General features: G+C 39.8%; 1 protein-coding gene across 1 annotated transcript in view; it reads left to right on the forward strand.

The window, feature by feature from the left end:
* The window catches only part of ZNF804A (zinc finger protein 804A), a 145,096-nt gene that overhangs the window by 100,829 nt on the left and 30,282 nt on the right, over window positions 1-13,985 (forward strand). Inside the window, exon 2 of the mRNA XM_066553412.1 lies at window positions 10,355-10,498. Within this exon, the coding sequence (XP_066409509.1) occupies window positions 10,355-10,498 (144 nt within the window). The remainder of the gene's footprint in view (window positions 1-10,354; window positions 10,499-13,985) is intronic.

Consider the following 13,985-nt stretch of genomic DNA (forward strand, 5'->3'; position numbering starts at 1 on the left):
ACCTCCCTGTTGTTTGCTCTGGTGTGGTGACAATGGAACTTAACTGGCTATATGAATTGATTCAGATTTTAAGTAAACTTTTTTTTCCCCTGTTTCTGACCTAGATCAGCTTGCTGGTTTATTTAGATAAACATGTGCTCCTGCAAATAAGTGTGCTGGCCCTGAGCAGGATAGCCAGGCACAAAAAAGAGGAGGAGGTACCTGTAGAGTACCACTTCAACTTCTGGGGACTCTAAAACTGTCTTTTTTACCCTGCTCAGAGTCCCTAAAGCAAAAGGAATCTGAGGGCACTTCTCTAATAGAAATGATCAGTAAGAGGTACATGGAATATTTGGAATTTCAGACTGGACCTGATAGGTTTTGCAGTGTCCTGGTTTCTGGGAAAAGCCGACACGAGTGGATTAGCTCTGCTCACAGAGGGTTTGTGGTTTAGCATCTCCTTCTTTAATAGCTGGTCTGAGCCCTGCAGTGTGTGACAGATTGGCAGAAATAGTCCCTCAGACTTCACTCAGATCTCAGGCTCTAGTCTGGTCCTGAGCTTTTGTCAGTGTATATTGAAAATATATTTAAAACCCAATTTCGTTGGCTGACAGTGTGACAAGATGTCATTCCCTGCATTTTTGCTCAACTTCAGGGACTTTTGAAAGTGTTCAGTGAGGAAAAACAGGACAGGAAATGGAACAGTGTGACTCAGGGTGAGTATAAATGTATCATTTATGCTAACATGTGAGCTTAAGTGGGATATTTTTGAGGAAGCTTTGGCTGTTTTGTGGATGTGGCTCATTTTCCCTGCACCTCTCAGAATGCAGTTAATGATGAGGGCTCAATGATCATGGGCACTGCCTCATCTCCCTGCATTGTCTCCTACTGCTGGCATCAGAGCCATTCCCAGCATGGCCACAGTGCTGGTGCTTTTTTAAGGGTCTCCTTGGAAATGTCCTTGGTGGCAGTGGCCAGTCATTTTTAGGTATTTCCCATCAGCTTGTGCACGCCTACGGGATGTCAGGCACTGGAGTTTGGCTATCCTCATGGCAGGGCTGGCTGCTATTGAATGCTTGCCTGGGTAGTAGACAGCAAATAGATCAATAAAAATGCTTTCTCATGCCTTTTCTGTTTGTCACACTGTCAGCTTCTGAAGTGTTTGCCTAACCATATATCTTGACACATGGCTGTACCACAGTCCTTCATATTCTCCTAGTTTGCTAACACAAAAATGAAAAGTATCAAATCAACTCAATTTTTTTTCTCCTTCCCTGTGGCCAGAAGGTGGAGTGAACTTTTTGCTTTTAGGCATATATGAACCTTAGGTGGTATTTTCTCTTAAGCTTCCATTGTCTTTCTCTTTTATTGAAGTTTTTGATTATCACCTATCCAGCCGTAGGGCCTCAAGTCTTCAAACTGAAGCATTAGCATTGACATAAAATAGTTATTCTCATGAGTTGCATCTATTCAAACAACTTCTTACACAGGTGAGGGTCACAACAATGATAAATGCTTCATTTGCCATTTGTTTCTCACACAGAGAGTCAGACAAACTCATTAAAACTCACTGGGAAAAGATATTTTCCATGGGTTGTTAGCTACTGTATTTAGCATATAGGCAGCTGCTTCAGCAGCAGCTGCACTTCCTCCAATATCCTTTCATTTCTTCTTCTTTTTTTCAACCTGAGATCATTCAGATGTTTTTTATTATGTTTTCAGAGGGAAGGAAGAGCAGGCCCATCTCATCTCGAAGATGCTGTGTCTCAGACTGCCACAAGGTCACTCCTAATTTAGCTAGCATAGATCTGCCAGGGTAAATCAGGACCCCTGCAGGGCTCTTCTCATTGTTTGGCAGCTTAAAAAACAATCTCAGAAATGAAAGAACAGGATCTTCAAAATCTCTTTGTGTATTTGCAAAGCACTGTTCTTACAGTCTCATTTCTCTTTGCCTAGGTAGTGTTGCTGCCTTTTCACTTAGACCGACGTCCTCATCACGCTCGAATACTGATTGTGAATGGGATTTTGAATCAACTCAAGAGTAGAATAAATCTTTAGAAGGATTTTTTTCAAGGACTGTTCTCTATGGCAAATTTAAACTTAATCCCATTTCCCATTAGGGCAAACTTTTTCACTGGGCTTCTGAGTAAAAAGATTTATTTGCATTATTTAATGATGACAAAAGGAGTGATGCTTTTTTTATTTTTTTTTCTTTAGATGAAATGTTCTTCTGACTGTGATAACACTGGGAGGATTAATTTTAGGAAAATAAATATTTGTTGCATCATAACACAGATCTTAAGCTCATACATATTCATAACTAGACAACTGGAGGAGTTCATGAGAGTAATTCCTAGTGGGCTTTGGGGTTTGATGTTGTGGGGCTTTTTTTTAACTACAAGTTCCCCGCCTGTTCCAGGTATTGTGTTTAATAACCAGATGTGTCTGTAGGATGTGGTTCTTTCCAGTGGGATAAACCCATCTAGACCATCAGCTGCATCCTGGAGCAGGTTTGCAGCTGGAATTGTTTCCTGTCCACATCCAGGGGTGTTTCAGAGCTGGCCCAGAGCTGAGCTCTGTGTCTCAGTGGCTGGGCCAGGGAAGTGCTCGTGGCACGTAACATAGGGCCAGCCCTGATGGATCCCCAAAGCTGGACAAAGACAGTAAATCTGCATGGAAATACTCAATGGTCTGGAAAGCAATAGTAAAATAGAACCACAAAAAGGGTCTGTAAAGAAAAATCACTGCGCCTGCAGCGGGGATTTCCAGGAGTGCTGAGTTCAGTGGGGCACCATGTGCTCCTCAGTAGCTCCCAGCTATTTTCTTTTGGCTCTGAAAACATCATTGATTAAATGCAAAATATCACTTGAAATGCCCTCACTAGGAGAAATGTAATGCTGGCATTTTTGAGACATTGTTTTGTATTTTAATAACGATATATCAGGTTTTTTAAAAGTAGAGCAGATTGCAGTTTTAACCAGTCACGGAGAAATTGTATTCTTCAAGGGAATGAAATGAGACAGAAACATCTTTATTTCAATACATGTATTATATTAATTTTGGCTTTCTTTAAAAAAAAAAATCTTAGAAAAATATAAGCAAAAGCAGAAAAAACAAGAAAAACTATTTTGAAAGCTTAGTAAGAGAAAAAATTCACTACATGCTAAAAATCTTGTAGAAAAGAAAATTATTATAACAAGCATGACAAGCCAAATCGAGGAAAGCTGAATCCAATAATCACCCAGAACTCTCATCCTGAAAATATAAGTATGCAAATTTCAGGTGTGAGCTGTACCCTAGGTCAATCACATGCTCCAAATTAAATCTGTTTAGTATAGGGGCAAATTTTCTGTTTCCCTGATGCCTTGCCCAACTGGCAATTTTTCCTAGACCAAAAACTAACTTCACCAACTCATTAAAGCTTGAATAGCTCTAGAGCAACTTTTTAATACAAATTAATAGCAGGCAGTCAATTGGCAGTCAGTTAATCTATGGGAAAATAAACAACTTGCCTGAGCCCTGTCCTTTCCCCTTCCTCAGGTCCTGAAATGCTCATGAAAAATGTGCTCGTAACCCTTGGGTTGAGGGCTGCCAGGCACGAACACTGACATCTGTTCCAGCACTTGGTGTTTGGGCTCAGGAGGGGCTTTCAGCTCATCTCCAGGGCTGTGAGCTCTGCAGGGTTCAAAGGCACTCACTTCACTTAGTTCAGTGTGCCAATGGAAGAATCAGAGGAACTTGATTTTCCCAAGGAGTGTAATTATGTTAGACACTCACCTGTCAATTGGATTAAGTCAAGTAGCTATGAAAATCTTCAGACATCTACGTGCCTCCTACAAGGAAATTAAAAGCCAAAATGTTTTAAATCCCAGGATGTTTTAAAATCAAAATTCTCCTCTAATTCAAGTAAGTGACTGGACTGTTTAATGTAGAGGCGTAAAGGAGATGAATTCCAGGCTGCTTCTTCCCATGCTTATCATTCAGCAGTGATGAACATTCAGTGAAGATGATATCTAGAGCTAAACCATCTTTTCTTTCTACAGCAAAGCCTCCTTCAGTTCCACTCTGTCAAAAGATTAGGTGGTAGAGATGTGGTTGATACATTTTTCTTCAACATAACTAGACCTGTGTTTTTCCATAAGCACTGATAGAGAGCTCCTCCTTAATACAGCCTCCCAGGCAAAAATGTGTGGCCAGCACTCTCACTTTACAAGTGCCTGCTCTGCCTGAAAGTAGGTTTTACAAAGCACCAGAATAAATAAATAATTCTACAGGCCTGTGCCCAGCAGTTAGTTTTAATGGCAGAAAAAACCAATCAAGTGATTTTTATGAGTCCCAGTTAAAAGTAATTATACACTATAAGTGCTTTAAGTAAGTAAATGAGACAGGCAAATCTGATAACAAATTGCTGCCTCAATGTGAGCTTCCTTTCCAGTAAATTCAGTCTCGCCATGGCAGGGCACTGTTGTGCATTGCTCTGCTCTCCACTGCGTCCAGCTCTGGCCCTGTTCTCATCTGCCTCGCTCCATTTGGAGCAGGGGCTGTGGGATTCAGCTCTTGGCATTAGTAGGTGTGTGGCTGGCAAATGTGGTGTTGCAAAATCGGGATGACTTTAGGAAGCAAACAGCACTAATGGGAATAAATTTTGCTGTTTCATTCTAATTTCACTGTGTTATTTATCCCAATGCTAGGGTGTTTACCCAAACATGAAGTACTGTCTGTGTGTTTATTGGGAAGCTGAGAAATCAGTTTTATAACAATTTGCACGTCTTCAATAGCATTTTCAAGTGTGCGTTTTCAGCAGAATACTGATTAGCTCTCCTGTATGTAATAAGTGTTTTGGTTGGAACTGGGTGTCTGCAGGTAGTCTTGAAGAAAAAATACAGGTGGTGTGGGGTTTTTTCAGCCTCTGATGTTCAGTTAACACAGGTTACCATTCCTTCCTTGGGCCCATCCCCATCCAGTGCAGTGGGGTCACTGCTGGAAACACCTTTGCCCAAAAGGAGAATGTCAGAAGGGATCAAGGAAATAGTGTTTGTGGCCTTGTGAGCTGTACTTTGCTATCACCTCCTACAACTAATGGCAAAGTTTCAGGTAAGGTAATCAAAAAGACCTGACAATTTTGGTGGTAATTATTTTCTCAGACAGTTGTCAGTCTCCTTCCTGAAACTCCCTCTGTATTTGTAGATGAATTTGTCAGGATCAATGAGTAATTTGATCCATGTCTCTAACTGCCTTTTGCTTTGGTCTCCCCACCTTGATAAGGACAGGAACCGTATAAATAATTAGGTTTGTTAATAGACTGTACTAATATTCTCAATATATTCTATTTTTTTATTTATTTCTTCAAGTACATCAGTGGATGATGTATAGACTGCTTACATGAGGAAAAACGAAGTACTATGCAAAGATATTAAAAAAATTCTATATACCAAGTAATACCAAGATTGATAGCAGAGGAGGTGTTAGTAAGTTGTACCTTTTATTCCACAAAATCTGCTATCTTTATAATACTAAGTAAATATACCATAAATTAAAGAATCCTTTGTAAATTTTGTTCATGGATGTCACAGTTAATTAAGTACAGGGAAGTGTGCTTTCAAGTTGTGGCTGATTTTTTTTTTTTGGTAACAATACATTTTTAGGCTTTTTATATAAATATAGCTAATGCAGAGTTCTGTCAATCAAGAGTTTGATTTTTTGGAAGTCTTTAAAATAATTTTTTTTTGTTTTAGTTATTGTAACAGGAAGAAGTGCTTTAAATATTTTTTGTGAAACAAGGTTACGCTGGAACATCTGTCAGGTCTAATGGGCTCTAATCCAGAGGATCAGACCAGAGCAGCCTAATCCTCTCTGGGATGACTATACCAGTAAATTATCCTGAAGAAGGGCTTTATTTCTGTAATACGTTTTGCTTTGCACTGACTGTAGGCCTGACCCTTTTAAGTCTACAGTAAATGCAGAATAGCTTACTGCAATAAAAGGAGCTCACATTTATTGTAAAAGTAGAGAATATTCACACTAGTAATCACCGTGGAATAGATAATGTATTATAATTTCACCTTCTTCCTTTTTTTTTTTGTCTAGCTGACCTTTCTGCAGATAGTAAAGTGTGACCCTGAAGTGCACTCCATAAAAATATCCCCATGGCTGATGCATCCAGTGAGCTCTCCAAAGTTATCTGTGTAAAGAGTTCAGCGCTCCTGTAGTATTCTTTCTTTCTCTCTCTCTCTCTCTCTCCTGTAATGGGAGCACAAAGTCCAGTCTGGTTTGTGACAGCCCCTCTGTGAATAAAGGCTGCTTTTAATCCAATTTATCAGATGTTTGCAGTAGCATAGGCTTAAGGCTTTGGAGGATGGAGGAGATGGATTTAGAGAAATAAAGCTAGCTGATAGATGGGATCACTTATTAGAGATCTATCATATAAATTATGAAAAATAGCTACAGTGAATTATAGCTCTAGGCTTTCAGATAATAAGCCTTTCAGGAAAAAAATAATGAAACTAAGTGACACTCAGTTCTGGGTTTTATTACCAGGCTGAATCATAATTCAAAATTCTTTTAAAACTTCCAGGACAGTTTGCAAATCTTGATGAAAATGAAACTAAGCTTGATCATATTCAACCAGTTTAAGTGAATTTTTTGGCTGCTACTTTACTCCAGCAATATTTCTGTCCAGTAAGTTTCCAGGTTACTTCTGTCTGCAGTCCATTGCCTCCTGCTGCTCTCAAGGTCCAGGGACTGTAATTTGTTACTGTCAGTTTTTGGGCAGTTATCCCTCATCAATATGGAAGGGGACAGGGAAAGTCTCCTCTGCCAAGGCAGCATCCCTTGCAAAATCGACAGGAACAGCCTGGCAGGCAAAAAACCAGCAGCCTCTGTTCTCCTGTTTCTAGCCTCTGCCTGATGCCTCAGGTTTTAGCTTTTATATTTTTCAGATTCTGTGCTGCTTTTGTGTCTGGGTCTGGGCTTCATATTAGGGGATGGTGAGCTCTCTTCACAGAGCAGAGAGACAAATAATTCCTTCTCTAGCTGGGGACCAAGGACAAATGATCCAAATCTCAGGCCCAAGAGCACAAACAACATGGACTGAAGAGAGAAAAAACAAGCGGGATGGGACTTCACAAGCTAAAGCTGTAATTGGACAATGAACTCCAATATGCAAATGGAGCAGAACTTATAATAGTGAAAGACCCTGTGACCAGGTGTCCATTTTGTGACCATTTTGGTTCATCTTGGGTGCAGCCCTGGCTGGGCTCTTGTGGTGCCCAAGGTGCATCCAGTGAGGCCTTTAATAAATCCCCGCTTTATTTAACTCCATCTAGCCTCTGTTCTAGGTCAGCCTGCTCAAGGCATCATGCCCACCCTTGAAACCAGACTTTCCCCACTCCCAGTGACTCTGGAGTTTGCTCACTGCCAGCAGCAGCAGGAGCAGTGGACTCAGTCCCAACCTGGCCCAGGGGATCCCACAGTGACAGAGAATCTCCTGAACACCATCTTTTAAGGGTGTTCCTAAGGAGGTCTTTGTGTGTGTGCATGTGAAATACAAATAGTCTGAAGTCTTGAGCTTTGTCTTGCTGCCCCTGGAGAAATGGGAGATTTAAAACTGGATGAAGTTTAGTAGCTGCATAGAAACATCTGCCAGCAAAATATTATACAGCAGGAAAATGGATGATAAAGGAGTTGTATAAAAGTGTTAGTTTAGTGCTGCATCATGATTTTAAAAAAATCTGAAGAATGGGAGAGGGTAGAAAACAGAGGCTAAGAATGGATTATGCATGGCATTGTGTGTAGCATGTTCTTGGATCTTTTGGAGACTATGGAAAGAATAAGCAGAGGTGATGAAGTGTAAGGAATTCATGAATAAAGCAGAACTAAGTCGTTCAGGGAGCAATACCTGAGAGAAGATGTGCTAGGGGTACATGTACTTAACAATGACCCAGTCAAATGGAATAAAAGGCAAGTGTTGATGACCTTTTCCAATATGCAACAGCTGAAACCAGCAGAATGCAGGTGCAAAGCAAAGGGAGTGATGCTGAGAGTCACTTTCCTTGGTTGTACAGATCAAAATCTTGCACAGGTTTAAAGGGTTGAGCCAGTACAGCCATTCATATGATCCCAAGGTCAGGTACTTGTGGTTCTTGTCATTTAAAAGTCCCTTCTCCATGCATGATTGAGCCTCATTATTGTGTTCCACTCCATCTACTTGCATTTAATTTAGGTGTGTTGCCATTCTTCACTTACCTTTGAAACTTTGATGTACTATTGTAATGGAAATTTAACCCTGTGCCCAAAAAACCCAGCTGAAGGAATTTAGTGATAGAAACCCCAAGATCCTTTGCAGTAAAGTTTTCCATGGAGTAGAACTCCCCCTGCCTCATTAAAATGCATTGCCATGCCAAATGTAATTACAGTCAGGTTAGGTTGTGCTATGAAAAAAGTATATTGTTTCAAAAATGGTGCTTTAAGCAAAGGACACCACCAGTGGAGTTACATAACTTTATTCAAGGTATTTCACACTGTAAGTCTTACAAAAGCTTGCTTGAGAGTTAATCAGCAGCATGGTGTAAGATCTTGATGAAAAATGATTGTTCAATTCATTGTTCTTGCCTTAGGATCCATCACATTGACTCTCCTCATATATATACATATGATGTTTTGTAGTATTCCAGAGTTCTGAAAATTCCCTCAAATTCAGATTTTTCTTTTTCATGTTTTAAAAAAAAACCAAATAAGGTGTCCTCCCTTTGTAGACTGCAAGAATTACTTTTAAAGTCTTTCAAGGGAGTGTATCTCCTTAGGGTCTTCATGGGATTTCCACTGCTTTCCATACATAGCATCCTGGTAATACCTGAAGTGGTTTAAAACCTGTAGTTTTTGCTAGTAGATACCAAGAGCTAAGTACAGAGTTTCCAGGTGAAATTTCCATAGTGCATAAATGTATTTTCAAGTGAGTCAAGTATTGCTATTTCTTGAAATAAAATGCTAACTCAGTTTGGATTTAAATGGAACAGATTTTGTGAAACACCACTGTAGAAAAGTGTTAGGAATGTGTGAATTTGTCATGTGTCAGCCAATATTCAAAACACCACTCTGAAGTGACTTGTGCAATTCTATTAATGGACAAAATTTTGGTGAGGGAGTACTTCAGTTTGGGTATGAATCAACAGTGTTTGCTGGCAGTCCAATCATGCTGAATTATAGTTAAAGTGCTACTTTAAATAATAAGTACTTTCTGGATATAATTTTAATTTTATGACTACTGTTCCTCTCTCTTGAGAATAAACAGCATTGTTATAAAAATATTCTAATCTGATAAACATAAATTTTCCATTTCAAAGTCCCCAAAATATATTGGAAGTATATGAGTCGTCAGCTGTGAAAACTGCAACCAAATACAGTCTTTTTGCCCAAATTAACTCAGTTTTGGATATTCTGATTACAATATTACAAGGTAGATATTACAATATCTACCTGAACCAAAGAATTCACAGTGAAGAAACACTGAGAAACAAATCCGAGGGGGTTATTTTGTTAAACAGTATTTGACATGTTTGGGATTTTTACTGAGATTCTATCCCAGACAGAGTTGTCAGAAGCAGGAGCCATGGCACTGAGGTTATACATGCTCAGTGTTCAGCTGGTATTACACTAATCTGACATGACAGGCCATTTCCATGCTCTTTCACAGCAGGCCCCATTACCACCAAAGCATTTAGGGAATTAAAAAGCCTTGTATGCAATTTTCTCATAAATGATGAGCAGAGTTGTATGTTATGCATTGGCTGATGTATGGTAAACAGAGCTGTGTGTGTCCTGACATGGGATGGCAAACACGAAGGGATGAAAATATTAATTACATCTCAGGTGTGAAAGTGTTCCTCATGTTTCCTATGCACAGGCATTCAAGAAGGACATAGTAGTTTTTTTTAAATTTTGTTGGGTTTCTTTTATTGTTTTTGTTTTGGTAAGCAAACTTTTTTGTAAAAGCCTTGTAACTAAATTATTGCCATTTGTATCTTCATGCTTATTGTGCTTGGTTATATTACTGAGGAGCGAGGCTTGGATCCAAATGAACTTGAAAATAGCCTTCAGCATGATAAATATTTGTATTTAAATAGAACCCAGGGAAATCCTTCAGGCCTCTGACAGAGCCCTGAAGGGGAGCTGGCAACTCTATGGCAAACTGAAGTGTGCAAATGTTCATCCTCACAGCAGATCCAGTAAATATGTGCAGTGTAACACAGCAAATATGGGAAGGCTTTTAGTTACAGAGGTGTGCAAATGTTTACAAATACGATTAACTGCAGAGCACAAAATCCATTCGCAGCATCAAAGGCAAAACTAAAATTACTTTTTCCTGCCCCCCCTCCAGGATTATGCTGAAAAGAAAAACACGATAGCAAAAGCTCTGGAAGATCTGAAAGCCAACTTCTACTGTGAACTCTGTGACAAGCAGTACTATAAACACCAGGAGTTTGACAATCACATCAACTCTTATGATCATGCTCACAAACAGGTAAGAGAAATCTGTTCACTGCTACTTCAGCTTCAGATGGAATAATGAAATAAGATGTCCTTCATACAATCTGCAATTGTCCTCAATTGCAGATTCTGGAAAGCAAAATTCACTGTTTTCTCACAAACAAATCTTACCATGGAGGTTTTACAGTCAAGAAATTCTGAGGTGGGAAGAAAGAGAAATTTGAACAGTTTAATATTGAAGAGGAGCAGGGAATGGTGAATAATAATGAATAATATGATTAAAATTGTGAATGTCTAATTTCCTTCTTACCAGTTTAATTTGTCACATAAATGCTGTGGTATATTTCAGATATGACTTACTGGGAAACATTTGTTGCAACAGATGTGCATAAGAATTTTGACATACTCTTTGGGTAAACTTTTTTTTTTAGTGCAATACAGTTCTGAAATGGGCTATGACTTCTTAAATTAGTGCAGATACAGTTCTGAAATGAGCTATGATTTTATTTCAATGCAATGTATTAAAACAAATTGTGTCAATGAAAGGTTTCTGTGTGTTAGCTTTAAAGCATCAGTGTTTATGTTTCTATCACCATACTGTATCACTTCACCTCCAAGCTCTGTGTCTTTCTTTGGTGAGATAAAAGCAGTGCTTCCACAGAATGACAGAGGCAATGCATCCCAGGGCAGCATTCTGATCTGCAGAGGGGTTAAATCTATTTAATTCAGAAGGAAAGACAATGCAGCTTGACTCCTCTGAAGTGATATGTAATGATAGTGTAAAGATATGTAATAACTGTACAGAAAATTCCTACATAGGCCACTCAGCTGGTAATTATTCTGTACCTTTTCTGTTTGTTGTTTTTTTTTTAATCTGGTGATATCATGTGGTTGTGTATCTGGATTGATTGCTTTTATTCTAATTGAATCTCCCTTTTTCCTGTTATTCTGCTCAGGGTGAACATAGATAAGCTACTACATGTTTTATATCTGTATTATTTAGAATAATGATTTGCTTTTCTTTAGCACCAGTCCTTGAAACTTCTTTCTCTCTCTCGCTCACTGGTGTTTTTATTTAGCCCATAATTTACACTATCAATGTGAGTGTTAGGTTTAGTTTGGAGAACTGTGAAGATGTGGACCTCAGCAGCAACAGCAATCTGTGAGAAGCTGGAGGGAAAGATACATATATTAGATAAGAAATTAGCAGGTAGCTTCATTGCATCCTGTAGCTGTTTATTGTGAGTTTTAGTTAAAGTACAGCTGGAACTGATGCTTCAGGTGTTATATTCACACAGCAGCAGGTCATTGATGGATGGCAGAAAAGAGAAGTTATGGGCAGAGTCTTCCCCACTTGACCTCACTTAGGATTTATATTTATTAATTTTTTTAGTGCTGTGGAGCACTTTGAAATAATGAGAACCTGCAGGCTGCAGTCCTTGTTCCTCTATTCACTATTGATGAAAAATTGATTTTGAAGCTGAGGTCAGGTGTGAGATGGAACAGGAAATTTTTTTCCAGTGTTTCACATGGTAATTCTTGTTTTCTCATGGCTTTGGGCAGGAGAGGGTGGGCACTGCACCAGCCTCTGGTGGAGCATGGCAAATCCTGCCTCTCCATCTTTTCTGCAGGGAGTCTGTGAGTCTGTGTTTGCATGTGGCTCTGTGGATATGTTTGGTGAAACACAGGAAGCCATCCTCTTCCTCTGTTCAACATTCCCTAGTCTAATCTTCCTGCTAGGAAATTAAAAAAAAAATTGCAGTTTTCATGTAGAAAAAATTGTATGGATGCTTGTTTGGCCAAAGTAAAAAATTTCACTAATGTTACTGGCAAATAAAACCGTTGATTCTTGAGATAAAATGTTGAGTTGAATTCTCCTGGAATATATTTTTTCTGGTGGCTTCTATTAGTGCTATGAAAAAAAAATCATTCCTCTTCCCATATTTTAGATGTAAAAGCATATGCTGCAGCACAGGCTCCCTCTGATTAGCTCTGTTTTCAAGAAGTTCACACCAAATGCTTTTTTTGGGCAGTTTTAATAAGCTTGCTGTAGACATGTGCAGGTGCTACTACTGTTCAATGCTCTGATTTTGTCCTGAGACTGCCTACACCAATGGCAGAAGTTTTCCAGCAGTTCAGCAGAGGTGAGAGGAGCTAGAAATCTGCCTTTGGATTCTGCTTCATATTTCTTCTTTTCTTTTTCTCTTCTATCACACCTTTCTGCAATAGTGGACAGGTAAGGGAAGCACTTGAGTACAAAGAGTTTCCCACTACCCCAGGGCAGTTGTGCAGCCACTTTGGTTTCAGTGATCCCAGCACCCAAGAGTGGTTTCTATGAGATCAAATGGATGAAAGCTCTGCCTAAACCTGAGCTCACCCCAGCTTTTCTGAAAAGCCATATTTAATCCTAATTGTGCAGTCTGTTATCACACCATCTAAGCCATGGGAGGGTTTGGCAGAGAAAATGTTCCTAACAGCTCCTGTACCTTAATTCTATTGTACAAGATTTTCTTTCCATCCAGTCAAATGTTGCTAGCACACAAAATTTACAGGATTTAAACCAGAAGATTCATTATGTGGGTTTCCTCCATTGGCTGGGAGGCCCTGTGCTGTCAGGGGCTGGTTGTGTTTTGATTTGTTGTGTCTTAACAGCTTCTGAACACCCACTTTGAGATAGCATGAGCACCTTCTGAGCAATCCAGAAAGAAAGCACAGGACTGGGGCAAAGGCAATTTTATTTCCTAGGACCTGAAGGAGTTTAGTGTCTCAAGAGCCCCACTGCCTCTGTTAGTGTTTTCCTGTCCTTAGCTTTTACAGTATTGTTTGGAGAGCATATCTGTAGCCTTTGTGAAACACTCCAGGAGCAGCAACTTGCAAGCAGTCAGTGGTAATAGAGAAAAATGAACTTTCTGCTTTGCTCTGAAGGCTTAGACAAAGAAAAAACACCCCTAACAAAATAAAATGGTGGTGTCTCTAAAAGCAGCAACGTTCTGAGCTCAATACAGAGAGATGAGTAACTAAGGCAGAACTGCTATTATTCACTGTAGTAATGAGGGAATTGCTATTTGATGGTTAAACCCACAGAATGTGGGATTTGAGACCCATGCCAGGGCTTTAGACATATGTATGACTCTGTTCAGCATCCCCTCCATCTCTGGGAGGAGCTCTGAAGTGCTGAAAACCCCTGCACTGAGACACGGGGAGGGTTTGATAAATGCAGCCAAGCATTAAACTCTGAGGCTCTGAGCGACCTCCCTGTCCCAGCTGCTTGGGCTTGGTGACCTGTGCTGTCCTGGGCAAGAAATCTGGACCACACAGCTCAGTCCCCTGTGGTGGCCATTCCTCCAGAGGCTTTTGGCACTACAGGAACAAAGAGGGTTTGAAAGTCTCCATCCCAGACCTTGTGATTAATCACCCAATACCACAGCAGCACGCTCGAGCTTGGTGTTCTTTGCCCTCCCAGGAGGACTCCTGCAAATACCAAACAACAACAGTAACAGCAAAAGCTGTGATGGAAAATA

This window comes from Molothrus aeneus, chromosome 7 (assembly GCF_037042795.1).
Source record: "Molothrus aeneus isolate 106 chromosome 7, BPBGC_Maene_1.0, whole genome shotgun sequence".
Classification (NCBI taxonomy): domain Eukaryota; kingdom Metazoa; phylum Chordata; class Aves; order Passeriformes; family Icteridae; genus Molothrus; species Molothrus aeneus.